The 27,230-nt window shown below is 43.7% G+C and overlaps 1 protein-coding gene and 1 long non-coding RNA gene across 27 annotated transcripts in view; one reads left to right on the top strand and one right to left on the bottom strand.

The window, feature by feature from the left end:
• Positions 1 to 27,230, top strand: part of DOCK9 (dedicator of cytokinesis 9) — a 288,486-nt gene that overhangs the window by 186,690 nt on the left and 74,566 nt on the right. For all 24 annotated transcript variants that reach the window (XM_027973748.3, XM_060394649.1, XM_060394644.1 and 21 more), the window contains exons 14-29: positions 2,940 to 3,022; positions 3,956 to 4,078; positions 6,956 to 7,035; positions 7,124 to 7,311; positions 7,654 to 7,719; positions 8,804 to 8,896; positions 10,389 to 10,512; positions 10,872 to 10,993; positions 12,279 to 12,365; positions 12,739 to 12,828; positions 14,312 to 14,427; positions 14,701 to 14,770; positions 15,585 to 15,710; positions 16,256 to 16,327; positions 26,086 to 26,232; positions 26,428 to 26,511. In XM_027973748.3, the coding sequence (XP_027829549.2) occupies positions 2,940 to 3,022; positions 3,956 to 4,078; positions 6,956 to 7,035; positions 7,124 to 7,311; positions 7,654 to 7,719; positions 8,804 to 8,896; positions 10,389 to 10,512; positions 10,872 to 10,993; positions 12,279 to 12,365; positions 12,739 to 12,828; positions 14,312 to 14,427; positions 14,701 to 14,770; positions 15,585 to 15,710; positions 16,256 to 16,327; positions 26,086 to 26,232; positions 26,428 to 26,511 (1,671 nt within the window). The remainder of the gene's footprint in view (positions 1 to 2,939; positions 3,023 to 3,955; positions 4,079 to 6,955; positions 7,036 to 7,123; positions 7,312 to 7,653; positions 7,720 to 8,803; positions 8,897 to 10,388; positions 10,513 to 10,871; positions 10,994 to 12,278; positions 12,366 to 12,738; positions 12,829 to 14,311; positions 14,428 to 14,700; positions 14,771 to 15,584; positions 15,711 to 16,255; positions 16,328 to 26,085; positions 26,233 to 26,427; positions 26,512 to 27,230) is intronic.
• The window catches only part of LOC121820462 (uncharacterized), a 37,638-nt gene continuing 29,315 nt past the window's right edge, over positions 18,908 to 27,230 (bottom strand). For 2 of the 3 annotated variants that reach the window (XR_009595288.1, XR_006061006.2), the window contains exon 3: positions 18,908 to 26,936. This is a non-coding gene — a long non-coding RNA (uncharacterized LOC121820462). The remainder of the gene's footprint in view (positions 26,937 to 27,230) is intronic. The other variant, XR_006061004.2, reaches the window with a different exon arrangement.

Here is a 27,230-nt window from a genome sequence, read left to right as displayed (position 1 = left end):
TGTGTAGTTGAAAGATGGTGCTGCTACCTGTCCCTCCCTTCCCTCAGGAACAGTGCTAATATCAAATAATGTACAAGTCAGTGCTGTGGAGACTGTAAATCAAGCCACTGACACATATAAGAGGACATCATCATCAAGTACTACAGTCCCCGTCAAGGAAGAGCCCATGTACCCAGGCACACAGCTTCAGACAGGATGCCCTTCTGGCTGATAAAAGCTGAGCCAAGTTTATCTGGAGAGAAGCCGTTTTATTTTTTAAATCAAGTCTGTAAAACCTGGGATGAGAAGCTCTTTTAGTCTCTTTGGTGTTTTGATTAATAATCAGTGAATGCCCAAGATAAGATCTATTCCCCTGCTGTATGCGCAACACATTTCCAAGGCTAGTATGCACCAGCTTGGCCGCTTCTTCCTGCCATGTGCATGGTTTGGAATTTGGCAGCCCATGCTGGTATGAAAACCACGTATCCTCACAGGCGGGACGCCGTTCTTCCCAGTGTCCACTGAGCATCTGTTGAATTTACTCCTCCTTCATACTTACGGGATGTGAAGCTCAGCCATGTGTACGTGTTCCCATGCATTCACACCTCCAAAGCAGTCAATTCAAGCAGAGATTAAGACTCAGCCGTCTTATGTAAAAATAGAAGCTTTAGTAGAGATTTTACTGAGGGATGGTTTTTTCCTGTGTATCAAAATTGTCTCTTCATGGCCTCTCCTTTGGGGTTGGCCCACCCTCATACCTCAAGGGTGTACTTTCCTTTGCTTGCCGAATAAAACTCTGAGCTGTAATCGAGCTGTAAAAAAAAAAAAAAAAATTGTCTCTTCATGTTTCCCAAGATGGCCTAGGGCATCGTTTGGAGGAAATCATTGCTTTGGAGGAAATTTTTGGGAGGAATCTCTGTAGGTGTCCACCATGAACAGATTTTTTTTAAAAAGAAAAGTGGGGGAAAAAACCCAAAGGGCACACACTAGTTTTTCACTCTAGCTTTCACGTGCATTGTATTCCATGTGCATCCTCAGTAAATCTGAGAGTTCACTGCAGGCAAGAGTGAAACATATGCAAATATTGCATTTTAGTCCACAACACAGTCATTATTGTTAAAACCTAAAAGCAGTTGTTTCTACTTGAATATGTGTAAATAGAATGGCCACTCCAGGAAGGCTGACCATTCTACTCTATGATCTCTGAGTCTGCGTGGACATGCCCCGCTGGAAGGAGAAAGGGAGGGACTGGATCCTGAACCTGTTTCAGTGGAGAAATGTTTCCATCATCACTCCTGAAGGCCTCAGTTCCCCGACATGGTTTCAGTACACTTGTCATAGTTAGTAGGCGGAAGGGATGCTGGCAAGTTGAGCCCATGCTCTTCATTTTGCAGGTAGGGAAGCAGAGTCCAGAGAGGTTCAGTGGTTCAGACTCACACAGCTGGTTTCGGTTTGACTCAGAAGCAGACAGGATGGTGGTGTTCTCCTTCTGAGTCTTCTAGATGAGTGCTTCTCAGACCTGGTGCACCCAGATCACTGGAGTTCTGGTCAGATTTCAGGTTCTGACCCAGGAGGTCTGGAGTGGGGCCTGAGACCCAGCTTTCCTAACCAGCTCCTGGTGGAACCGATGCTGCAGCTCTGCAGAGTTCACACTGGTTCACTGGCAGTACAGCATGTTGCCCAGTGTTGGTTTGATTCTGATTTACTTAAGTAATGTAAAAGATCTGTAGTCACATACGGATGTGAGAGTTGGACCATAAAGAAGTCTGAGTGCTAAAGAGTTGATGCTTTTGAACTATGGTGCTAGGGAAGACTCTTGAGAGTCCTTTGGACTGCAAGGAGATCAAACCAGTCAATCCTAAAGAAAATCAACCCTAAATATTCATTGGAAGGACTGATACTGAAGCTTAAACTCCAGGAATTTGGCCACCTGATGCAAAGACCCGACTCATTGGAAAAGACCATGATGCTGGGAAAGATTGAGGGCAGAAGGAAAAGGGCATCAGAAGATGAGATGGCTGGATGGCATCATCAATTCAATGGACATGAACTTGGGCAAACTCCGGGAGATGAGGGACAAGGAAGCCTGGTGTGCTTCAGTCCATGGGGTCACAAAGAGTTGGACATGACTTGGCGACTAAACAATAGCTAAAGACCCTTCACACTCTACTCTGACTGAATCAGTCAGACTTGGTAGTGGTAACAGTGTAGTACCCCAGGACAAGCAAATTTGGGGATATTAGGTGTCATCTGCTTTAGCGGTAGGGGTATCATTGATAAAGAGACCTGCCATGCATGCATTTTAGACCAAAACTAAATCTGCTTCCCTCTGCACTTTAGAGTTAATCCACCCCCCACACAAACCAAAAGTGATCATGAGAAAGTGAAAGTAGCGGTAATTTATACCTAGAAACAAGAACATGGTGTTTGAAAGCCCTGGCCTAACTTAAGTCAGTACCTGTCATGCCTTAATAACAAGCATATACTCCCCAAATCTGGGAAGTCTGCATAGGCCAGTGCATATTAGGAGTTGTGAAAGCTTGGTGTTTTCATTAGTGTCCTCATTTGAACTCCAGTAATGGGATATATTGGGGCATGAATACCAAGTACTAGTAGTTACTGATAAGTCAGGGACTTATACTACATAGCCCTTAGTCATAAAGAAATACGAAAGCCTGTGAAATGGCATGCCTGTTGCCTGTGAAGTCCAAAGAAAAGACATACATTTTGGAGACAGTTTTTCTTTTGGTATTCTTTGTAAATCACTGCTAGAGGATATGATGAACAGAGTCCTCTGCACTGAGAGTAAATCCAGCTGTGTTACATTTAGGTGTGCTTGTCCGTGCATCTGATACTACAGGAAGAGCTTGCTCAGTGACTGTGAGATAGTAACTCGGTAGTTCACAATTCTCCCTTCAGTGGGATACAGTAACTCATAGTTCTACTCTGATGTCTTTAAGGTTGCTCAGAAGGTTCTGAAGAATGCCAAGCAGGCATGCCAAAGGCTAGGGCAGTACAGAATGCCATTTGCTTGGGCAGCAAGGTAAGGGGAACATCTTTTTTTTTTTTAGTATCTTGATTGTTTTTTGTACATGTCACTTTTTAAAGGAGTTGCTTTTTTTTTTTTTTTCCCGCTAGGTTTTTTGTTTTATTGGAGGATAATTGCTTTACAATGTTGTGGTGGTGTCTGCCATGCAACAACGTGAATCAGCTATATGTGTGCCTAGTTCCCCTCCCTCTTGAGCTCCCCACCCCGCAAGCCACCCCTCCAGGTCATCACAGAGCACCAGGCTGAGCTCCCTGTGCTGTGCAGGAGCTTCCCACTGGCTGTGTGTTTTACACAGGGTAGTGTATATATGTCAGTGATACCCTCTCAGTTCGTCCCACCCTCTCCTTCCCCTGCTGTGTCCAGGAGTCTGGAGGAGAACATCTTTTATACCTTTTATATAGATACAGCTATATGGAGAGACAGACAGACTGACTGACTGACTCATTCTGTTTGTTGTCCAGAAGCAGAAGATTTAAATCTGTAAAACTGAAAACCAAGCAAGCTGCATATCTGAAACATCATTTATTAGAGATGCAGAGAAAGGCAGTGCTGGCGGGAGAAGGGTGCTGTCAGCCCTGGCAGGATGGACAAGCGTGTGTGTGGCAGAGCTGGGGCTCCAGGCTCCAGCTGGAAGGGGGTGGCAGCCTGGTCAGTGAGGCCCACAGACCCTCTGTATTTTGAGTCGTAAGCATTTGGCTGTGTGTGTTATTTCCTAAGCGCAGGCCATTTGCTGGAAATATTTTCTATGTAAATTGAGTTAGCTGTGTTCATCCTCATAAATACCTTCCTCGTCTTTCGATAATGAGATTTCTGCTGGCCATAGCCAGTGGAATGACAATTAGTCTTCACTTAGAAACCAGAGTCCAGCTGTGGATTTATTTTGGTCACTTGGAAACTCAGCTTAGACATGTCATTCTGCTATTTCAGGACGTTGTTTAAGGATGCATCTGGAAACCTTGACAAAAGCGCCAGGTTTTCTGCTCTCTACAAGCAAGACAGCAATAAGCTATCCAATGAAGACATGCTCAAGTTACTTGCAGACTTTCGGAAGTGAGTCTCAAGGCCTTGCCTGTTTCTTCTACACCAGAGAAACAGAAGTTACTATATGAGATGGGGGTTGGCAGCCCTGTGTCAGAAGTCACTCCCTTGGCTGGTTAGCTTGAACCCGGTACCCCACCCAAAGTGACCGCGTTTGGGGGTAGTTTCGGCTCACAGTCTGGCTTCCTGGGTGGTGCTTGGAGGGTGGAGTTTGCAGGGCCATCAATGAAAACGTGGAATGAGCAGAGAGCCTGAGGCCAAGCAGCTAAGATCACAGGCCTCCACTGGCTCTGAGCCCTGGGTTGTTCTCCCTGTGCAGCAGGCCTCCCGTAGGAAGGGTTTCCTGGGGAGAGTGTGGTCTAGAAGGCCAGCGAGAGACTCAGAAACCCGGAAATAGGGACCCAGTGCTCTCAAGCGCGGAAGATGCAGTGCCAAGAGGGAGGCTTCTGTCCTTTTTCATTAAGAATCTGAAGAAATGCCACTGTGTCTTTGAGTGTTTGTCACACTTGAGTTAGCGAAGTAGAGAATTCTTTTTTCATTTGTTTTTTAACCTTAATGTCGCTTTATTTTCTTTCCTCTTTTTTTTTTTTAAACAAAAAATAATCACATGTCAGTAGCTTGGACCCCAGCTTGGATCCAAAGCTATTGTTCCTGCTCCCGTGATTATCTCAAATGTCGTTTAGCAGTAGACGAGAAACATGTTCTGAAGCTGCCCTAGTGTTTAGAAAATAGCTGTCAAAGCTCATGAGCCATGTTGCCCCTCCCCCTTGTGGTGATTATCAGAGAGAGTCCAAGATTTAGTCAGAAGGTAATCCTGTCAGAGAGATGGTATTGCTGACGTGTGCTCTAAGAAGCATCCGTCTAAGAAAAGGGATGCGGTATTTTATATTTGTTTGATTTGCTCATGATTGTGTCTCTTATTTCTGCGGGGGATCTGAAAGCAAAGTATAAAAATAGAACATTTTCTTTAAAATGCAGATCTTTTTTAAAATGCTACCATATTGGGTAGTTTAGGTGATAATGCTGTTAGTTTCTGCACGAGGTTTACAGATGTTGACAAAAGGCCGGTGGAAATGAGAGGAACCTTGAGAGAAAGTGATTCCGTTAGTTGGGGCTGGTGAGGGGCAAAGATGACGATGTTCATCATAGGCTGTAGTTATGTGGGAGCAAGAATTTGGAACCATTAGGGACATCCAGGTTTGAGACTGCTCAAGACAACAGTGATGATGTCTGAGGAAGCTTAAAAACAGGAGTTGGGAACTTTTCAAAACTGGGAACAATTCAACCAAATGCTGAATCTGTGAGCCACTGAGCTGTGATGCTTCTTGCCAGTGATCTCAAAGACGTTATTAAACAGGTGGCTTCTGAAGAACCAGGAGGCAGCATCCTGTGTTCTGGGAACTAGTCGTCCTAACCATATTTCTGCGTCTCCTTTTTCAATTGAGTCTACTAAGCTGGTTCGACAGAAGAATGTAAAGCATATATTCTAAGATGACCAAGAAGTCAGAGAAGTGTGAGAAATTGTTCAGTGCTGGAGTAACCAGATCAGAGGAGGGGTGACGGACAGCTAGTCTCAGTCTGGCGATGGGCTTATAGGGGTTTGAGAAGGAGCTGCTTCTTGGCAATAGTCTGTGCAGTATCTTCATGAAAGACTTTTATGAGAATGTAAAGTGCTGATAAATGTCTTCGTGACATATGTATTAGGAATATATAATACATTGGATGTTAGAATCTGGATTTAGGAGGGTCTTGATCAATTACAAATGACTCAGTCATAAAAAGGTAAAGTTTCATTGGGACAAAAATCAAATCCTGTTTTGATTTCTAAAAACATAATTATATAAAGACAGGGTAGAGAGATATAACAGATAGTAAAGCATATAAAAAAGATATAGGGATTTTAGGTGACTGTATATTTAATGTGCCTCACTGGAGTGGTGTGACTGTAAAAGTAGTAGAATTTTGGCTGCATCAGTAGAAAGGTATATTGTTCAAACCAGGCAGCTGCTCTACCCAACCTGTTCAGGCCCTGCTGGACCTTACTGATACAGTTCTGGGAACCATGATATAAATGGGGTGTATATAGGGGAGAGAAATGGCATTGGAGGAAGACCCAAAAGAACTGAGAAGCAAGGACTTCAAGAAGGTGTGGTAGCTGTCTATTAATGATTTTAAAAGTGTTAGAGAAATTTAATTAGGCTCCTTGATGATTGAAAGCTTCAGCCAGGTGAATTTTACCAGGCTGTAAGGAAGAGCAATCTGGGTGTCAAAATGACTATGTTGAAGGTTTCCTTGTCACTAGGAAGGGCTGAGGGCATGCTTGTCAGGACTGTCACGGAGGACACCCCTGTATTGGATGGAGTCAGACCAAATACAGACACCAGACAATTCACTCAGCACCTTCTTCATATCCAGCACTTCACTAGACAGTGGAGCCTCAGATGGTTCCTGAACTTTCTTGATTCTATTTGAGCCAAGAATGTATGTTGAGAATGGAGTGGTTCAGGAAAACCTCCACTGTAACATTTTGGCAATATTCTTATCTGGGCTCCTGGTACCCAGCACAGTAGCCACTAGGCACCTGTGACTGCCTAGTACTTGAAATATAGGTCCTGCTGAGATGAGCTCGAAGTATAAAATACACATCTTATTTCAAAGAACTAGAATGTACTTTTTATACTCGTTGCATATTGAGATAATAGTTTTAATATATTATTAGGTTAAATAAAATATTTTAAAAACTAATTTCATCTGTTTCTTTTTACTCTTTTTAAGTGTAGCTTCTATGAAGTTTAAAATTATTTTCATGGCTTGCATTATATTTCTCTAGGAAGTGCTGCTCTACAATTCAGAGCTAACTAACTTGTTTGACTTTTCTCTTATTTGTAGACCTGAGAAGATGGCTAAACTCCCTGTGATTTTGGGCAATCTAGACATTACAATTGATAACGTTTCCTCAGACTTTCCTAGTAAGTGTACGTTCTGTGTAATAAACAGACCAGCTTTTGTTTGGTTTTTACTTCAGTTTGTTTGTTTTTAATTTTTTTATTTTTTTAGATTATGTCAACTCATCGTACATTCCTACAAAGCAATTTGAAACCTGTACTAAAATGCCGATTACGTTTGAGGTGGAGGAATTTGTACCCTGCATCCCTAAACACACTCAACCTTACACCATCTACAACAATCACCTTTATGTTTATCCTAAGTCCTTGAAATATGACAGTCAAAAGTCTTTTGCCAAGGTGAGTGGCAGAATTGAGTTTTTATTTAATTTTTTTAAAGTTTGTTTTATTTGTTTGTTTGTGTATTTTTGGCCGCTCGGGGTCTGCATTGCTGCTCAAGGGCTTTCTCGAGTTGTGCACACGCTTGGTTGCTTCTCAGCATGCGGCCTCTTTCCCAACTAGGGACCGAACCTGCGTCCACTGCATTGGCAGGCAGGTTTTAACCACTGGACACCAAGGAATCCCAAGTTTTCTTTTCGATACCAAACTTTCTTAGGTTTTTGGCTTCTCATGTTCTTTCATAAATATTTGCATACTTTAATCTTTTTTTAAATTCTCTTTTTTATGTAACTGTTGCCGCAGGCCAGAAATATTGCTATTTGCATTGAATTCAAAGATTCAGATGAGGAAGACTCAAAGCCTCTGAAGGTTGGTACTTTATGCGTCCACGTTTTTCCATTTTAAAAATGCAGTTCCTGATACTGCACAGCTAAAGGGACTTAGCACATTTTAGTTGACACAAACACAAGATATGTGCCGTCACGGACTATAGCCACATACACTGAACCTTACAGAACAGGAATAACTGAGTGCTTGCTCTTAATTGGCAATTTCTGTTTTGTAGCACTCTTTAGGGATGGGGTTTTCTTATGCGTATTCAGTTCAGTAAACATCGTGTTCCTTGCTTGAAAATGTTGATTCTAGTTGTAATAATAACAGTAGTAGGTTATTGGTGATGTTTATTGAGTGTTTACTATATTCCAGGCTCTGCTTGGACAGCCTTATAGATATTAGATTCCTTTAATGCTCCTAACAGTCTTTAGAGTTAGGAACCATTATTATCTGCTTTTTTTTTCTTTTTGCATGATGGGACTAATGCTCAGAATTTAAATGAATTGTTCAGGACCATACATTAGTGGAACTGGTGTTCAAACCCAGGCAGTCTGGCTCCAGAACCCAAATTCTTCACTCTAACTATGTGGAAGTGACTTTCCCCAAAGGGAAGGAGATAATATGTGAAGAATATAATACAGTTTTTGTCCTCAAGAAATTCATAGTTTAGTGGGAAAGGCAGTCATGGAGGAAAAGCTCCTGACACATAGAAGATACTGAAATGGTTTTTTGGATAAAGCTGAATGATTAGTATAAAAAATTGCCAAAAGGACACAGGAAAGGAATGAATCATTTCTTGAAGGATGCGTGAGAGTTTGCTTGTTGTACATGGAAGGGAAGGTTCTTCAGACTGAGGGATTGTGTCAGCAAAGGCATGGAGGTGAAAGTCAGCAGTGAGCTGTTGCTGTCCATGGAGTGGAGTAGGGATAGGGGAGGGCTGGGAGGTGAGCGAGGGGAGTAAGGGGGCTTGTGGGCCTGGAGTCTTCTAAGCAGGAGAAATCCATCAAAGAGGGCTTCATTTATGCTATAGGAATGCTGCTTTCTTTACGACACATCTGAGTTTAATTTCTTGCTCTATTGATTGAATTCTGGTATCTCCCTTTGCTAATTCTCATTTTAGTGCATTTACGGCAGACCTGGCGGGCCGCTATTCACAGAAAGCGCCTTTGCTGCGGTTTTACACCATCACCAAAACCCAGAATTTTATGATGAGGTAAGTGAGGTTTTCAAAGGAAAACCTAGTTTAACCAGCTTTGAGGAAAACTCTTAATTTCTTTGCTTAGCAAAGCAAAAATCAAGAGAAGCTGCATATAAAACTGAAATTACAGTGCTAGAACTAAATGTTGAAATATTTGGTTTACTTAATTTTTCTAATTATAAGAGCAACACATTTATTAAAAAAAAAATAAGTTGGAAAGTACAGATAATGCAGAAAAGAAAAAGTCAAAATTCTTCCTGTATCACTACCACAATTAATATTCTCACCTATTTCTCTTCATACCTAAATATAGTTAAACATCTGTTGGACCTGAGAATCTTCCTTATTTGGGGATTTCCTTATGTAGAATTATACACTTCGCTGGTGGCTCAGATGGTAAAGAATCTGCCTGCAATGAAGGAGACCCAAGTTCGATCCCTGGCCTGGGAAGATATCCTGGAGAAGGAAATGGCAACCCGCTCTAGTATTCTTGCCTGTAGAATTCCATGGACAGGGAAGACTGGCAGGCTACAGTCCATGAGGTCACAAAGAGTCAGACACGACTGAGTGATTAACACACACACATGTAGAATTATAATGTAGTTCACTCAAACTACTATGTGAATCCTGCTTTTAAATAGTCAAACCTGGTTTTTCATTATGGCTTGGCTGTGGCAACAAAATGGCATCTCTCATGTGTTTTCCAGTTCTTTCTAGAGTTGAAATGCCAACTTTCCTGTTTTGGGACAATGAATTTAGTCCATTCATGCTACTGTAACAAAGTACCTCGAACTGGGTGGCTTGTAAAGAGCAGATATTAATTGCTCATGGTCCTGGAGGCTGGAAGTCTAGGATCAGGGTGCCAGCCAGCATGGTTGGGTGAGGGCCACCTCCCAGGGCACAGACTTCTCAATTGTGTCCTCACATGGCAGGAAGGACTGGAGAGCACTATAGAATCTCTTGCTGCTGCTGCTGCTAAGTCGCTTCAGTCGTGTCCGACTCTGTGCAACCCCAGAGATGGCAACCCACCAGGCTCCCCCGTCCCTGGGATTCTCCAGGCAAGAACACTGTAGTGGGTTGCCATTTCCTTCTCCAATGTGTGAAAGTGAAAATGAAGTCGTGTCCGACCCTCAGCGACCCCATGGATTGCAACCGTCCAGGTTCCTCCGTCCATGGGATTTTCCAGGCAAGAGTAGTGGAGTGGGTGCCATTGCTTACAAGAGCATTAATCCCATTCATAAGGGCTCCACCCTCATGACCTAATCGCCCCCAAAGGCCCCACTTACTAATACCATCACCTTTGGAGCTAGAATTTCAATTTATGAATTTGTAGGGTGGACACAAACAGTTAGACCATAACAGTGTGTTAAGGATCCATTTCTTCAGCAGTCTCAGATCTCTTTAACTGCAGGCGTTAAATCAGTTTGGAGACCAAATGCACGTTTGTGCACGGGTGACCTGTTGTTTTGGAATATAAGAAAGATTGTTATTTTTGTCTTCCCTGCAGATTAAAATAGAATTGCCCACCCAGCTACATGAAAAGCACCACTTGCTGTTCACATTCTTCCATGTCAGCTGCGATAATTCAAATAAAGGGAGCACGAAGAAGAAGGACGTTGTTGAAACACAAGGTTTGAATGTCATCATCCCTTTGATTGTTCACAGCTTGTGCATTAGGTTCTTAAATTTTGTTTTTATTCTAAATTTGAGTACTTTCACTGAAGGAGTGTTTAGATGACGTTAGAGAAGGTAGCATGCCTGGCTCACATGTGTACATTTTATAGGAGATAGTTTTAGACTTCTCATACTGTGGGGGCCAACATGCATTATGAGTCTTTTCTGCAGAGGCTCTTTTCTGAGTCGTCTCAATTTCTTAGTCAGATTGGAATTAGTTCTTAACGATCAGGCAATTTAGTAACGTGGCTATCTTCATCCGTTTTCCTATACTTCCAGTGATTTTTGTTGTTGTTGTTGTTCTTTGTTTCAACAGTTGGATATTCTTGGCTTCCTCTCCTGAAGGATGGAAGGGTGGTGACTAGCGAGCAGCACATCCCTGTCTCAGCCAATCTCCCGTCTGGCTACCTAGGCTTCCAGGAACATGGGATGGGCAGGGTATGGGACTTTAAGATCAGTTTACCCCAGTTCCTTCCAAAAGCATGCAATATTTTTGCCAGTCCCAATATTTTGGTTTTAGTTATTCATTTTACAAGTAAACTTAGCCCATTGGAAGGCTTCCCTGGTGACTCAGATGGTAAAGAATCAACCTGCAATGTGGGAGACCTGGGTTCGATCCCTGGATTGGGAAGATCCCCTGAAGAAAGGAACCCACTCCAGTATTCTTGCCTGGAGAATTCCATGGACAAAGGAGACTGGAAGGCTACAGCCAAAGGAGTTGCAAAGAGTCAGACACGACTAAGTGACTTTCACTAGGCCACTTTCGCTAGGCAGTGCTCGTAATAGTTACCATAATCTAGAATTATAGTTTGGGCATTTTATAAGCCCTGAACTGGCACTGCTTCAGCAGGAAATGGAAACTTGATGATGAGATGGGAGTTTGTCTCTGCAAATTAGCCATGCTCAATAAAGATATGTTTTTACAGCCATGCAAATGATTAGAAATTGTATTCCAGCTTATTGTAAGTCTAGTAAGCAAATCCCTTATCCACTTCGTAGCCCTTTCTGATACATTTCTGATTCATGAAAGCCTGAGTCTTCTCAGATTTCTCCAATTGGTTTGTTGGTTTTATATGCTTTTTAGCCATCTTAAATTTTATTGACTTGAGTTTTATAACATACTTAGTTAAGATCTGGTCCATTTCATTGTGAATGGCTTTTAATATCTCTGCATTTAAATAGCACCAAATTTGGGCCAATGTTATGGACAGATAGTTAAAATACTCAAAAATAAGGGTAAAATCATAATAATATTCAGTTGTTGTGATTGTTATTATTCAGTTATTATTCCTAGTCTGAGAATGAGAAAAGAGGAGGTTTCAGAAATAAAAACAAGCACAAACATAACCAACTGTTTTCAGGTGCTAGGAATACTTACTATCCTATTTATTTTATCTAGTACCTTATGCCATCACTTTCAGAATCCTGAGTTCAAGTTTGATCAAGTGATTGGTAGAATTGGAACCTTTCCCTCTCAGATGGACAATAATTTGTAGAGCTGCAACTGTATAGAAAAGATAGCTTAGACAATCTATTAAGAAGAGCATGTACTTGGAAGAAGAAAGTGGGCATGGTTACATGCCTACCATGAGCCAGGCGTAAATAACAAGTCAGTGAAGCTGTCTGGCATTCAGTACTTCATCAGTACACTCAACTGAAGATGCTGTTTGAAGCCAAGGTCACTAATCTGTTGGGATTTTTTTTTCCCTCCATATTTTTGCAGCATTATGGTCCAGAAATTAAATGGGTAGATGGAAGCAAGCCTCTGCTCAAAGTTTCAACTCATCTGGTTTCCACAGTGTACACTCAGGTACATGCTGTTCCATTAAAATTAGCAGTGACGGCTTTGTGAATGAATTTGCAGGATTTTATTGGCAGAATAAAATTGTAATTGATATGTTACATAGATATATTTTCACTCTGTAAGTCCTTTTGTAAAGAAAGAAAGTACATATACGGTGCTCTCATGTAATGATATAAATGGATAGTACAAGTAACAGTTCTCATAATAAATTTTCTACTTTTGTTGGAGGCTCTCTGAAGTCTTTTCTTTTTTTAATTTTATTTTTATATGATGTTTCATAGTCTGAATAAAACACGCATTCTGCAGAAGCAAATACCTCTGTATCCACACCAGATATGTTAATAGGCTTTCATTTTCCTTTCTTCTTTTATCTCCGCAGGATCAGCACTTACACAATTTTTTCCAGTACTGTCAGAAAACCGAATCTGGAGCCCAGGCCTTAGGAAGTGAACTCGTAAAATACCTTAAGGTATCAGATGTCTTTCTTAGTAACTCCCTTTTTTCTGTTTGGTGGTGAGTGTTGTTCCCATCCCTGGAAACCTTATAAGGCTGCTCTTCACTAGATGTTCTCACAGTGATATCGTCTCTAGGGTTTTAGATAGTGGCAAGGAGTAGACTCAGAAATGGTATGACTGCAGTCTTCATCCAGCCGCACATATACTTTTCTCAGGCCGGCCTAAAACATGTGATTCCACATAGAAAACCAGCCACTTGTAGGCTTTTTCTATGAGTGCTCACTGCACACAGAGCAGTCACAGGAACTTAAAAGACAGTGCCTTCAGTCCCACCGTGAAGTAACTTCTAGTTCATTGTAGGGGACAACGTAACCTTGGTAAATGTGTTCTAGGTGGGGGGAAAACACAACAGAAATAATGCACATAAACTCCTGAGGGCAGGAGGAGAAGGGGATGACAGAGGATGAGATGGTTGGATGACATCCCCAACTCAGTGGACAGGAGCTTGAGCAAACCCTGGAAGACGGTTAAGGACAGGGAAAGCTGGTGTACTGCAGCCCATGGGATTGCAAAGAATCGGACATGACTGAGTGACTACACAACAACAGCGCATGTAACCAGCCCTAGCTTTGTGCAGGCAGGAGGCTCCTAGGGCGAGCAGGAGGGTTGGCCCAGGGGAGTCTCACCCAGAACGTGATTCTAGGGGAGCAATAGCTAAAAATGTGTTCTAGGCATTGGGACAAAACAGACGAAGTGTGAGAAGTGGAATTGGTTTCATTTGACCAAGGGAAATGGAATGGGGATTCTGAAATCCCTGCTTCAAGTCCCCTTTCAGCTACATCATAGGAGCCATGAGACTTGAAGAAGAACCTTTTATTCATTCTCCACTGCTGCTCTGACAAATTACTGCAGACTTGGTGGCTTTAGCAACTTCACTTTCACTTTGGTGGCTTTCAACAACACAAATCTGTTTTCTTGCACTTCTTGTAACTCTGAAGTCTGACATGAGTCTCACTGGGCCAAACCCAGGACGTTATTAACAGGGCTGAGTTCCTTTCTGTAAGCTCCGGGGGTTGATCTATTTCCCGCCCTTTTCCAGCTCCTAAAGGCTCCTTTATTCCTTGGCTTGCGGCCCCTTCCCACATCTCAAAGCCAGCAATGTTGCATCTTGATGCATCCTTCCCCACCACTCCCCTGCTCCCTCTTTGACTTCTAAGGACCCTCGTGATTGCTTTGGGCCCTCCTGGATAACCTAGCAGAGTCTCCCGTCTCAAGGCCAGCTAATCTGACTAGCAGCCCTAATTCCCCTTTGCCATATAACGTAGTCACAGGTTCTGAGGCTTCGGACACAGACATCTTTGTCCAGTAGCCTGATTGCCACTGTCTCCTTTTGTTTCAACGAGTTTCTTCCGTCCGTGTTTGAAGCTGAGTGGGAATTTCTTGGGGTCAGTTTACTTTTAAAATGATAACACAGATCTTGCTATCCCACACCCGTAGAGCCTGCATGCGATGGAGGGTCACGTGATGATCACCTTCTTGCCCACCATCCTAAACCAGCTTTTCCGCGTCCTCACCCGAGCAACCCAGGAGGAGGTTGCGGTCAACGTGACACGGTGAGCAAGGTGGAAAGGTGGTACCCTTCTTCCCTCTCAGTCTGTCCACATCTGGAGCACAGCCATACATATCTGGGGTGCCAGTACATGTTGAACATGATATTTAAGAAACTTGTTTCGATCCCATATGTGGGGACCCCATCCAATGCCTTGTTTCCTTGTTTCCTGTGGTGCCAATAGCATCATCATTGTTCTACTACTGCTGTGATAATAATGAAATGTTTCCATTTCCACATTACTATTCATTGCTTTATTCATTCCTGTGGTGTGTAGGGTCATTATTCATGTGGTTGCCCAGTGCCATGAGGAAGGATTGGAGAGCCACTTGAGGTCATATGTTAAGGTACGTAAATTAAACTGCCCCGGTCATTCAAATCTGTGGCTCTCCAACTTTTCTTCTAAGGACCTATTTTATTTTCCTTAAATCTAGTTATTTGAAGATGTATTTGGGATAACACTTAACACCTCTGCTTTCTCTCCTATTCCTGCAGCCAGTACTTGCACTTGAATGAGGGGGAAGTCCAAAGAGGGGCAGCCATTCATTTATTTCCTTAATTTCATCCTTTCAGCTACATTTCTTTCTTTAAGGGTTTTTTTCAAATAATGTGACCCAAATGATATAGAGGTTTAAAGATGGAAGGTTAGCTCTAGCCACCATCAAACTGGACTATGTAGGAAAGCAAGAGATTACATTAGATAAATGTCAACAAGTTCATCATTTACATACAATATTCAGTGAACAAAGTGGCCTTTACTGTTCTGAATAGTTACATATGTTCTGTTTAGCCTTGAACACCTCTGAATTGTAGTTGTGTATTAGTTTATATTTAAACTAAGTTGGGGTGCTTCAAGGAATCAGTTGCTGCATGTCAGTCATGTGACATGTTGATTACAGTTTTGGGGAGGTAGAGTTCTGTCCTGGAAGACCCACCAGCTGAGTCAGATGGTTCACATGTTTTGATGGGTACCCTGAAGACACCCTGGGCTCCCTCTTCCTGTCACATGACACCCACCCTTCCCACCTTCTGTGTCCACACCTTCCTCTCCCACCCATCAGTGGTACCTGGTCCCTGGTCTCCATCCTTGGGAGCCTCTCCAACTCCTCAATCCATCTTGGAGAACCAGTGCACTAAAGTACCTTTCCCCTTTCTTCAAAGTATGCATATAAGGCCGAGCCATATATTGCTTCCGAATACAAGACAGTGCACGAAGAGCTGACCAAATCCATGACCACGATTCTCAAGCCTTCTGCCGACTTCCTCACCAGCAACAAACTACTCAAGGTACATCGGGAGGGCCAGTGTGGCTCTGCAGTGGGCAGATGGAAGAAACTTCAGACTTCATGGCCTGATCCATTTCACCCTCTTTGTACTTTTGGAGACAGTCAGCAGCTCCTCCAAGTGGGTAACAGAGATAACTCCTCAGTAGCAACTTTGCTGTTTATGCTTGTGCTCCAAAGAGAGCCGCAAGGCATTACTGCACTCAGAGTATCACAGTCATATTCAGACCAGTGGCAGACACTGAGTTAAAGGCAAGCATCCGCAGGTGGGAGTCAGCCGAGAGGAAAGGCCTCATGTGAGATCGTGGCTGGCTGTGCCATGTTAGGTATAAGTGCCAGTTTCCCAGTGGGACAGCACTGTTTACTGCTGGGCACGTGGAAGCAGGTGCATATCTGCCGTGCCCTTCGGGTCCGACCATTTGTCAAGAGGTTCAGCTGTGTTTTCAGGTCACACTTGTTTCGTGTCAGTGACCTTCCTAAGAGAGTAAACGTCTCATCTTCTGATTTGTTGTTTTCCTTACTGGATTCTTTTTTTTTTTTTTTTTTCAGTATTCGTGGTTTTTCTTTGAAGTTTTGATAAAATCCATGGCTCAGCATTTGATAGAAAACTCCAAAGTTAAGGTATGCCACTTCCTCTCAAGGTTTACCTGGCAGTTCTCGGTGGGGGGACATCTCTTTCATTGTAGCCAACACTTATTAAAGCTCTCTGGGTACCAGTCCCGATACTGCTCTAGGGGCTTTCTGAGTAGTAAGGCATTTTAGCTTTACAACAACCCCACAGGCAGAAGTGCTAGTCTCGCCCTTTGTTTTATGCATGAAGAAGCTAAGACCAGAGTGCATGAGTGCCCAGGGCTGTGCTATGGCACATGGAGGGAGGGGGCTTTGTGACCAGTCCGGCTCCAGAGCCCACACTCATGGAGCACTGTGTTATTAAAAGTCCAAACAGAAGTACGTCTTTTCCTTTGAATAGCTTAGAAGTCTTCACATTTGTGGAAATAGGAGTAGCAGCTTAAGCATTCATTTAAAATGTAATTACCTGGTATTTAAGTGTCTTGAACATGGTACAGTATTCTCAGGAACTTGGATGGGAAAATCTAATATGACCACACAGCCTCAGTAGCCAATGAGTGGACTCAGAGACACAGCTCCATCCCTGCCGGACACCTCCTCCCTGTGGGTCCCAGATTTGTGTGACTCTCTGTGTCCCAGGATGTCCCCTGGTTCCTGTTGGTCTCTGCCACAAGATGAACTGACTCTGGACTGACACCACCACTGGCTGTCTGAGGCTCAGTGTAGATACATATTTATAGAATTCCAACGCAGTAAACCCAGGTGGCCATGGGCAGAATTGCTTCTGAGACTCTCTGGGTCCCAGAATTGCTGTGTGATGGGATTCTTGCTGCATCTTAGCTCCGCAGAAGCAGAGTCTCGGGGCATGTGGTTGGGCGCAGCGGGTGCTTGAGCAGGGAGCAGCCGTTTTGGAGCCCAGCAGCCCCCGCAATGAATGTGGGAAGGATAAGGGGCCCAAGGGAGGGAGGCTTGAGCTCTAGGCCCCCTGGACCAGGGATCTGGGTGCAAAGCAAGCCTGGGGACAGGTTGGTGGACTTTGTCAGGTGGGAGGGTGTGGTTCAGAACCTAAAGCTCCAGTGCTGGAGCCTGAGGAGGTTTCCTTTTTTTTTTTTTCCCCTTTTAAGTCCAATTTTAGTGAACAGGGAGATGCCAGATGGAGGTGGGCCCTGCCTTCCGCAGAGTAACGCACCGTCTAGATCACGCCAGCACAGCCTGCCAAGGGAAAAATCTAGCAGATTGTCTCCTTGGCAGTATGCAGCTAACTAGGCACACTCACACACGTGTTCGTGCACACACACACACACCCTCACCATGTTATATTATACTGCCTTTCTGTTAAAGATGTCATCTCCCATTCAAGACAGGCTCTAGGCCAGTCTTAGTCTGCTGAGACTGCCATCGCAAGTACAATACTCCGGGGGCTTGAACAGCAGAAACTCATTTCTTTGTGATTCTGGAGGGGAGAGGTCTGAGAGCGAGGTGTCTGTAGGGCTCATTTCCTCTGAGGTGTCTCTCCTTGGTTTATGGCGGGGGGCACCTTCTCCCTGCTTGTCTGCATCCTAATATCCTCCTCGCGTGTCCTGTAAGGTTAAGGCTCATCTTGATGACCTCATTTTATCCTAATTTCCTCTTCAAAGACCCTATCTCCAAAAACGCTCCCATTCTGAGGTGGGCTTAGGACTTCAACATCGGGCTTCTGGGGGGTAGTCAGTGAGAGGGACAGAATTCAGTTCACAACAAGGCCCTACTGGATTTTCATTATTTTTGTCTTTAAATGGGATCACTTCAGAGACTGGCGACTTGATTACATTTTTTTAAATAGCCAATTTGTTCAGAAGGTATCTGCTGAGCCCTTATTATATGTGAGGTTCAAAGGTTATGCAGTTAAACGCAGTGTGGTTCGTGCCCTCATGGAGATGAGGTGGGAAAATGTGCAGGTAGACCACGGGAGCTATGGTCAAGGAGGTGAGGAACACGTCTGAAACATTTCTGGGAAGTGTATTTAAAATCAAGTATCAGGTGGCGCTAGTGGTAAAGAATCCACCTGCCAGTGCAGGAGAGGCAAGAGACATGGGTTCGATCCCTGGATCAGGAAGATCCCCTGGAGGAGCAAATGGCAACCCACTCTAGTATTCTTGCCTGGGAAACCCCATGGACAGAGGAGCCTGGTGGGCTACAGTCCATGGAGTTGCAAAGAGTCAGACATGACTGAACACACATGGATCAGTGTCATCTAGCCTAGAACTTTGATAGAAAGTTAATAAAGGATTGTGTGTGTTCTTTTTTCAAGATGCCAAATTAAACCACAGAATTTTGGGGTCAGTAGAGACCAGAAAGCTATCTTCTTGTGTAGCTGCCCCCTTATTTCACAGAGGCGCATGGTGGAGGTCTAGACCCATGAAGATCTAGGTCCTTGCCCAGGATCACACAGCCTCGCAAAACCAAGAATCATGCCAAAGTCAGAGTCAGTCCCTCACCAGTGTCCTGCCGTTCCCAGCCTATAGCCCAATTCTCTAGCTCCATGGATAAATATTTGGTTTATCCTTTAGGGCTTTACACAGGCCACTCAAGTGCTGCCATGCACAACCTTTTCTGTAAGTTAATTATATCCTGGTCTCAAAACAGCATTCGGAAGGTTTTTAGAGGTAGTTTATTTTAAAGCATTCCAGCTTGAAAAGAAACACAGGCATCCAAAAAGAGAATGCTTAACTGTAACATAATTTACTATAAAAAGGGATTCTGAACACCTGCTCATCACTTGGGGGAGTCCGACACTGGTCACTTTTAGAAGGACTCCCCTCCCCCGTGACTTCTGCTTCCATGTCACCCAAGATACCACCCTTTCCCTAAATCATGCCGCCCTTCCCTGAAACCACTCGTTTTTAATTTTTGTAGGACTTAAAAATTGAAGTAGAGTTGCTTTACAATATTATATAAATTAATTGTAATTGTGATTCATAATTTTAAAGGTTATATTCCATCTATAGTTATTATAAAACATTGGCCATATTCCCCTTGTTGTACCATATATCCTTGCAGCTCATTTTACACCTAATAGTTCTTGCCTCTTCTTTCCCTGGCTCTATACTGCCCCTCCCAATTCCCTTTCCCCATGGTAAGCACTAGCTAAATCACACCTTGACCAAGGAACTTCTCTTCTGCTTTTTGAAGCCTGCAGTCACTTTGCCTCGTGTCTTAGGTGATGAGTTGTACACGGTTGCATCAGCTGTTTTCATGTTTGTCTGACATGTGTAGAGTTGCATGCCTTAGTCCCTGTGCTCTGGATTTAGGGAACACGTTCATATTCACTGTTTCTGCACCATTGGTGGTTTCCAGAATCATGGTCAAATCCCCTTAGAGTTTTTGTGTTTTTAGGCTGAAGATTGTCAAAATACTCCAATGTGTTTATAATCCTGATCTTGACATTTTTCCTCATTGGTGAGTCATCTTCAGTTGCTGTAAGCAGGCACACACCTGTCTCATAGGAGCACCTGGGCCATAGTTCACAGAAGAGCTAGACAGTGCTTTCAGTGTCCTTGAAGGTGCCCTTCCCAAGAAAGTCTGCCACAAACCAGCACTTGGGGTCATAGTGTGTGATGAGCCTCTGTCTTCATTTTCCGCTCCTGGTGCTGGCCAGGCTGTTTCATCTGACGTACATATATGGGGAGGGATAGACCGGCATGCTGTCGTGCCGAAGGTGGAGGCAATGTCATGTGTCTACCTTCCCATCCCCAGCCAATCAAACTATGACCCCTTTGCAGAGGAGAGCTGAGAATCAGAGCCTCTCTCTGAACTAGCATCTGAAATAGTCAGTTTCCATACCACCACAGATGGACCTGCGAAGTTTGGATTGATTACCTGTGACCATTCCAGACTTGAGTGTTCCATAGGTGATGTGCTTAGAATGTATAATAAGTAGTTTTGGGGGGGAAAATGCAAAACAGGCCTCACTGTGGCCTCCTGAAGAGTTCCCAACCCCCAGCTCCACTCTGCTTCTAAGGTCAGCGTACTTTAGGTTTTTCTTCCCTGTGGTTTAGTTTTAGCAGCTATAATTTCAGCAGACTCATTTTGAGTTTCCTTCCCTCCCGCGTTGACTCAAGCAAATTGTTAGCATTCCACAGGTGCTCCTGCAGGAAGCTGGAAGCCTGGCTGGGGACAGGCTGAACCTCTTCCCTTAAGTGTCAGTTGTTTAGCTTTCAGCCATTTTCTGTCTTAATTGAGCAAGAAAAGAGCATTCATTTGAAGAATGAAAGAAGGGCAGTGTGGTTCCTGTTCTGAGTGGACTGCCTGGACTTCTCCTGAATGATGTGTGAAACTTTGTGCATCTGTGATGGTAGAATGGTTAACAGCCATGCTTCTGTCCACGAGGGTGTGTTTCAGTGTGTGCTCCAGGCAGAGCATTGAGGAGAGATGTAGGCAGAGTGGGGAGTGCAGCCTCCACCGTGTAGTTGACAGAGTCCTTGGAGAAGGAGAACACACATTTAGAGGAGAGCATGTGAAGGTGTCTGTGTGAGCTCCAACACGAGAGGACATTCGTGTGGTGCTGGAGCTGGAGCTCCGCCTGGGCCTTGGAGGCCGCCTCCCTTGTGGGAGGAGAATGAGGGTCCGGCAGAGGAAGGAGCTCGTGCCCAGGTACGGGCTCAGGCTGAGGGTAGAGGGAAGAGTGCAGACAGGATTAGCTCAGAGACAGCGATGAGACTGTGGGGGAGCTCCGCGGGCAAGCAGCGGACAGTTAATAGAGACCCTGGAGAGGAAGGGTGGTAACAAGGTGAAATTGCGTGCATTACCAGAGTGGTTGGAAAACTTTTATACCAACAAGTCTGCCTTCCCCCTGGAGTTTGAATAGTCTGTGGGCAGGCAGACCTCTCACCAGCAGCATCTGTTGGAGGCAGAGATGGCAGGGGCTGGGCCACCATGGACGCTGCCGCAGCACTGACAGAAAATCCCACAGCAGGACATGGTCAGGGGGTAGCATTTCATTTGGCCAGGAAGTCCCCCGCCATCTTAGGGTCCTGTCCTGAGCCAGCGCTCATATACTTACTGCCCTAGACATCAGCTCATTAGCCTGGGTCATGTGCTTCCACCTCAGTTTATAGTGCCCTCCATAAAATCGTCTCATCACCTCAGTCTTTATCACCCTTCCATGTGCATCTTACCTCATTGCTGTGTTGCCAAATTAGGACTCTTGACAATAGCTGTTTGTCACAAGGGGGAGCTTCATCTCACCTTTCCAAGGCACTGAGTTATCACCTCCTAATCACCGAGCAGTATTGTTGGTTGGTTGGTATGTTAATTATACACCACTCTTCACCACACTTCTTTCCTTTTAATAAAAAAATCTATTATAGAAAATTTTAAAAGGAAAGGGAGTAGTTTAACGAATCTCATGCACCTCTCACCCACTCGGCTTCAACAGTTATCAACACTCTGCCATTCTTGCTTTATGTATCCACCCCCATACTTCTCTTTTACCTAGAGTATTTTAAGAACATTTCCTCAATATTTTATCATTTCCTCTGTAAAACTATAGTGTATAATATCCAATGGGTAAAGCCGTTAAAGAATAACCATTGCACCATTATGACACTCAATAAAGTTAGCAATATTTCATTATCATCTCACACCCCATCTGTATTCAGTTTCCCCCAGGTGTCTCGAAAATGTCATTTTACAATTGATCTGAATCAGGATCTAAACACAGTCCACACATTGCCATGGGTTGATGTGGCCCTGAAGTTCTCTTGGACCCTCACACTGTTCCTTTTCCATTTGTTTGTTTCTGTATGCAGTGTATTTGTTGAAGAAAGTAGGCCACCTGACCTGCAGATTTTCCCACACTCTAGATTTGGCCGATTGTAAGCTAGCAGTAATACATTACATGATTCTCTGTACCGTCTGTTTCTTGTGTAGTGATGTCTAGAGGCTAAACTCCTTTCAGGTTTGATTTGCTATGTGGCAAGGATACACCTTAGTTGGTACTCCTGTATCTTACGTATCAGGAGGTATAGGACGCCCAATTGTTGTCCCACTTTTAGTTGTTGTAGTATTGACTCATAGGTACGCGTGGTACACCCCATCCCTCCATTATAGAATTTTCCATCCACTTTTCATGGTTTAAGCAGCTGTTAACTCAGCGCCATTGGGTAGGCTTTTCTTGGGAGACCCTGTTTTTTAGGAGTGGCTGGCTTGGGAGCTGGCAGTCATGCTTAGTGGTTAGAGTTGTCCATGCCTGAGTCCTGATAGCTAATGGTTGATGGAGGCTAAAACCGCTAGACCATTCAGGTATGATCTAAATCAAATCCCTTATGATTATACAGTGGAAGTGAGAAATAGATTTAAGGGCCTAGATCTGATAGATAGAGTGCCTGATGAACTATGGAATGAGGTCCATGACCTTGTACAGAGACAGGGATCAAGACCATCCCCATGGAAAAGAAATGCAAAAAAGCAAAGTGGCTGTCTGGGGAGGCCTTACAAATAGCTGTGAAAAAGAAGAGAGGCGAAAAGCAAAGAAGAAAAGGAAAGATATAAGCATCTGAATGCAGAGTTCCAAAGAGTAGCAAGAAGAGATAAGAAAGCCTTCTTCAGCAATCAATGCAAAGAAATCGAGGAAAACAACAGAATGGGAAAGACTAGAGATCTCTTCAAGAAAATTAGAGATACCAAGGGAACATTTCATGCAAAGATGGGCACGATAAAGGATAGAAATGGTATGGACCTAACAGAAGCAGAAGATATTAAGAAGAGGTGACAAGAATACACGGAAGAACTGTACAAAAAAGATCTTCACGACCCAGATAATCATGATGATGTGATCACTAATCTAGAGCCAGACATCTTGGAGTGTGAAGTCAAGTGGGCCTTAGAAAGCATCACTACAAACAAAGCTAGTGGAGGTGATGGAATTCCAATAGAGCTATTTCAAATCCTGAAAGATGATGCTGTGAAAGTGCTGCACTCAATATGCCAGCAAGTTTGGAAAACTCAGCAGTGGCCACAGGACTGGAAAAGGTCAGTTTTCATTCCAATTCCAAAGAAAGGCAATGCAAAAGAATGCTCAGCCTACCACAGTATTGCACTCATCTCACATGCTAGTAAAGTAATGCTCAAAATTCTCCAAGCCAGGCTTCAGCAATACATGAACCATGAACTCCCTGATGTTCAAGCTGGTTTTAGAAAAGGCAGAGGAACCAGAGATCAAATTGCCAACATCCGCTGGATCATGGAAAAAGGAAGAGGTTCCAGAAAAACATCTATTTCTGCTTTATTGACTGTGCCAAAGCCTTTGACTGTGTGGACCACAGTAAACTGTGGAAAATTCTGAAAGAGATGGGAATACCAGACCACCTAACCTGCCTCTTGAGAAATCTGTATGCAGGTCAGGAAGCAACAGTTAGAAGTGGACATGGAACAACAGACTGGTTCCAAATAGGAAAAGGAGTACGTCAAGGCTGTATATTGTCACCCTGCTTATTTAACTTATATGCAGAGTACATCATGAGAAACGCTGGACTGGAAGAAACACAAGCTGGAATCAAGATTGCCAGGAGAAATATCAATAACCTCAGATATGCAGATGACACCACCCTTATGGCAGAAAGTGAAGAGGAGCTAAAAAGCCTCTTGATGAAAGTGAAAGAGGAGAGTGAAAAAGTTGGCTTAAAGCTCAACATTCAGAAAATGAAGATCATGGCATCTGGTCCCATCACTTCATGGGAAGTAGATGAGGAAACAGTAGAAACAGTGTCAGACTCTATTTTTGGGGGCTCCAAAATCACTGCAGATGGTGACTGCAGCCATGAAATTAAAAGACGCTTACTACTCCTTGGAAGAAAAGTTATGACCAACCTAAATAGTATATTCAAAAGCAGAGACATTACTTTGCCGAATAAGGTCCGTCTAGTCAAGGCTGTGGTTTTTCCTGTGGTCGTGTATGGATGTGAGAGTTGGACTGTGAAGAAGGCTGAGTGCCAAAGAATTGATGCTTTTGAACTGTGGTGTTGGAGAAGACTCTTGAGAGTCCCTTGGACTGCAAGGAGATCCAACCAGTCCATTCTGAAGGAGATCAGCCCTGGGATTTCTTTGGAAGGAATGATGCTAAAGCTGAAGCTCTAGTACTTTGGCCACCTCATGTGAAGAGTTGACTCATTGGAAAAAATTCTGATGCTGGGAGGGATTGGGGACAGGAGGAGAAGGGGACGACCGAGGATGAGATGGCTGGATGGCATCACGGACTTGATGGACGTGAGTCTGAGTAAACTCTAGGAGATGGTGATGGACAGGGAGGCCTGGCGTGCTGCGATTCATGAGGTCACAAAGAGTCAGACACGACTGAGCGACTGAACTGAACTGACACCTCAGAATCTAGAGTTACTGGTTTGCCAGAATGGAACAAAATCCTTTCAGAATTTCAGATTTTACTGTTCTGTTTTTGAAAGTAGATAAACTTCCAATTCTTATGACTTGATCCTTCCCTCACTGGATTCTTCAGTTTGTGTACATTTACAAAGATTTTCTTATTATTGGTGGGAGAACTGAGATTATTGTAAAGCTGGAGTTCCAAAATTTCACTATAGTTTCTGGTATTTAAAGCATAAAATAATGCATGCTCTCATACCAGAATACCTAGGCTCTGGTTCTAGTTTTACAGAATACTGTTTATTTGCTATTAAGATGCTGGTTTGGCTGCTCCAGAATAGGCCAAAATAATAGTGGCATTGATAAGACAATAGGTTCATTTCTCTCTTTTTGAAAATTATGAGCCATAGGCAGCTCAAACAGCGGGAAGCTTGTCCTGCAAGGTCATTTGGGGACTCACGTTCCTATCCAATTATCCAGCCCAGGTAGCATCCTTGTCTGCATGGTTGAGAAGCTGGCTCACCACCACCCCACATTCCAGGAAGTGGCAAAGAGGAGGATTCGGAAGGCAACATAACTTCCTCTTATAGCCCATTGGCCAGAATGAGTCACATGACCATTATCTTGCCACAAGTTACGCTGGGAAATGTAGCCTCTAGCTGGGAGGCCATGTGTCCCTGTCAAACCCTAGTGTTCTGCCACTAAAAGGGAGAAGGGAAAGAAGGATATTAAAGGTCAGTTAGTATTCTTTATTGAATCTTTTCAAGCTTCAGTTTCCTCTCGTCTGTAACATAGGGATGGAAACACCCCCTGCTCTGGGGTTAGAATGATATGCATGCATGGACCATCCAGTACAGCCCGCTTCCCATTCCAGGTCCTCAGTAAGTTGTTCCACTTATGGAGCAGGAGAAGGGTGGGAGAGGGGGCAGTACAGCTTCACAGAGCAGAAAGCGCACAGGCCTTGAACTCACCGTATAAATAGATCCAGGTTTGAGTCTCTGTTATTGTTAGCTGTGTGGACTGAAGACACATTTACCTGACCTCTCGGATTCTCTATAAAATGAGAGTGTTTAAGAATTTAATGAAAAGGTTATATAAAAATATCTAGGACAGTGCCCAGTATGTAGAAGACACATGGTAAGTAGTAGCTAATCACTTAGTGATGTGTGTGTAATTTCTTAGGTATGCATTCCTGACAGAGAAAATTATTATTATGTAAAGTTAAAGAGGACTCCTTCTGAGCAGTTTCAACTAGTGACATACATTCACCATTCTGTGTGTGTTCAGTTTGAATACTTGAGGCTTAACCCTAAGCCAGGGCTTTCTAAAGCAATCTCTGCATTTTACTTTGGCTGATTTGAATGCCTGTACCTTTCAGAGATGAGATTTCTTTTCCCCCCAAAACAGTTCAACTTAAAAAATAATCAGTGTTTGCTCTAAACCCTTTTCAGCTGTTGCGAAACCAGAGATTCCCTGCCTCCTATCATCACGCGGTGGAAACTGTTGTGACTATGCTAATGCCTCACATCACGCAGAAGTTCCGAGATAACCCGGATGCATCCAAGAATGCCAACCACAGCCTGGCTGTGTTCATCAAGGTGGGGGGGCCTCCAGTGGGGAGGGCGTCCACCGGGGGCCAAATGTGCTCTTTCTAGCAGAGTGACTCGTACACAGTAGGTGCTCAGTGAATATGTTTATGCCAGAGGATAAACTTATTCACAGTAAACATTGATTTGAAACCAACTTTCCATGACAGCCTGAATACTTACCCTTGTGGGTTGTTTCCTCCACAGAGATGTTTCACCTTCATGGACAGAGGCTTTGTCTTCAAGCAGATCAACAACTACATCAGCTGTTTTGCTCCTGGAGATCCTAAGGTAGTGTGTGTGCCTGCCTGTGTGTGTGTGTTACACACTTCTTTTTGTCTCTCTTAGTGAATCCAGATACCCACCTATTTCTCTGTGTTCACATCAGAATTTTCTTTCAGTCCCAGAGGCATTACTCACTGCCCTCCCTTGGAGATACTAACTATTAATAACTAGTACTCACAGTAGTATGTGAGAGAGAGAGAGAGAGAGAGTGTGTGTGTGTGTGTGTATAGTTAGTCACCAGGTCATGTCCACCTGTTTATGACACCTATGGACTATAGCCCACCAGGTTCCTCTGTCCATGGGATTTCCCAGGCAAGAGTACTGGAGTGAGTTGCCATTTCCTTCCCCAGGGGATCTTCCTGGCCCAGGGGTCAATTCCACATCTCCTGCGTTGGCAGGCTGGTTCTTTACCACCGAGCCACCAGGGAAGCCTGTGTGAGATATTAGAGACACAGTAATTCCAAATGCAACATAAACTTACCTGTTGGTTTTTCTCATCAATACCCGAAATGACTTCTCAGCTGCAAAACTAAAAGTATTCTTGTTACAAATCATAGTTTATTTAACAAGGTAACAGAAGGAACCACACAGCCTTTCTTTGCTAGAATTTTCTGTTTCTTCCCTTGTGTGTTTATTTTAAAGGTCTGCCTTTCTCATTTTTTTCTTGCTTTGAATCTGGTCTGTAATTATAAGCTGGCTGAAATCCTTTATTGAAGTCGGAGGAG

Source organism: Ovis aries, chromosome 10 (genome assembly GCF_016772045.2).
Source record: "Ovis aries strain OAR_USU_Benz2616 breed Rambouillet chromosome 10, ARS-UI_Ramb_v3.0, whole genome shotgun sequence".
NCBI classification, from domain to species: domain Eukaryota; kingdom Metazoa; phylum Chordata; class Mammalia; order Artiodactyla; family Bovidae; genus Ovis; species Ovis aries.
This window is presented reverse-complemented; position numbering and strand designations above follow the sequence as displayed.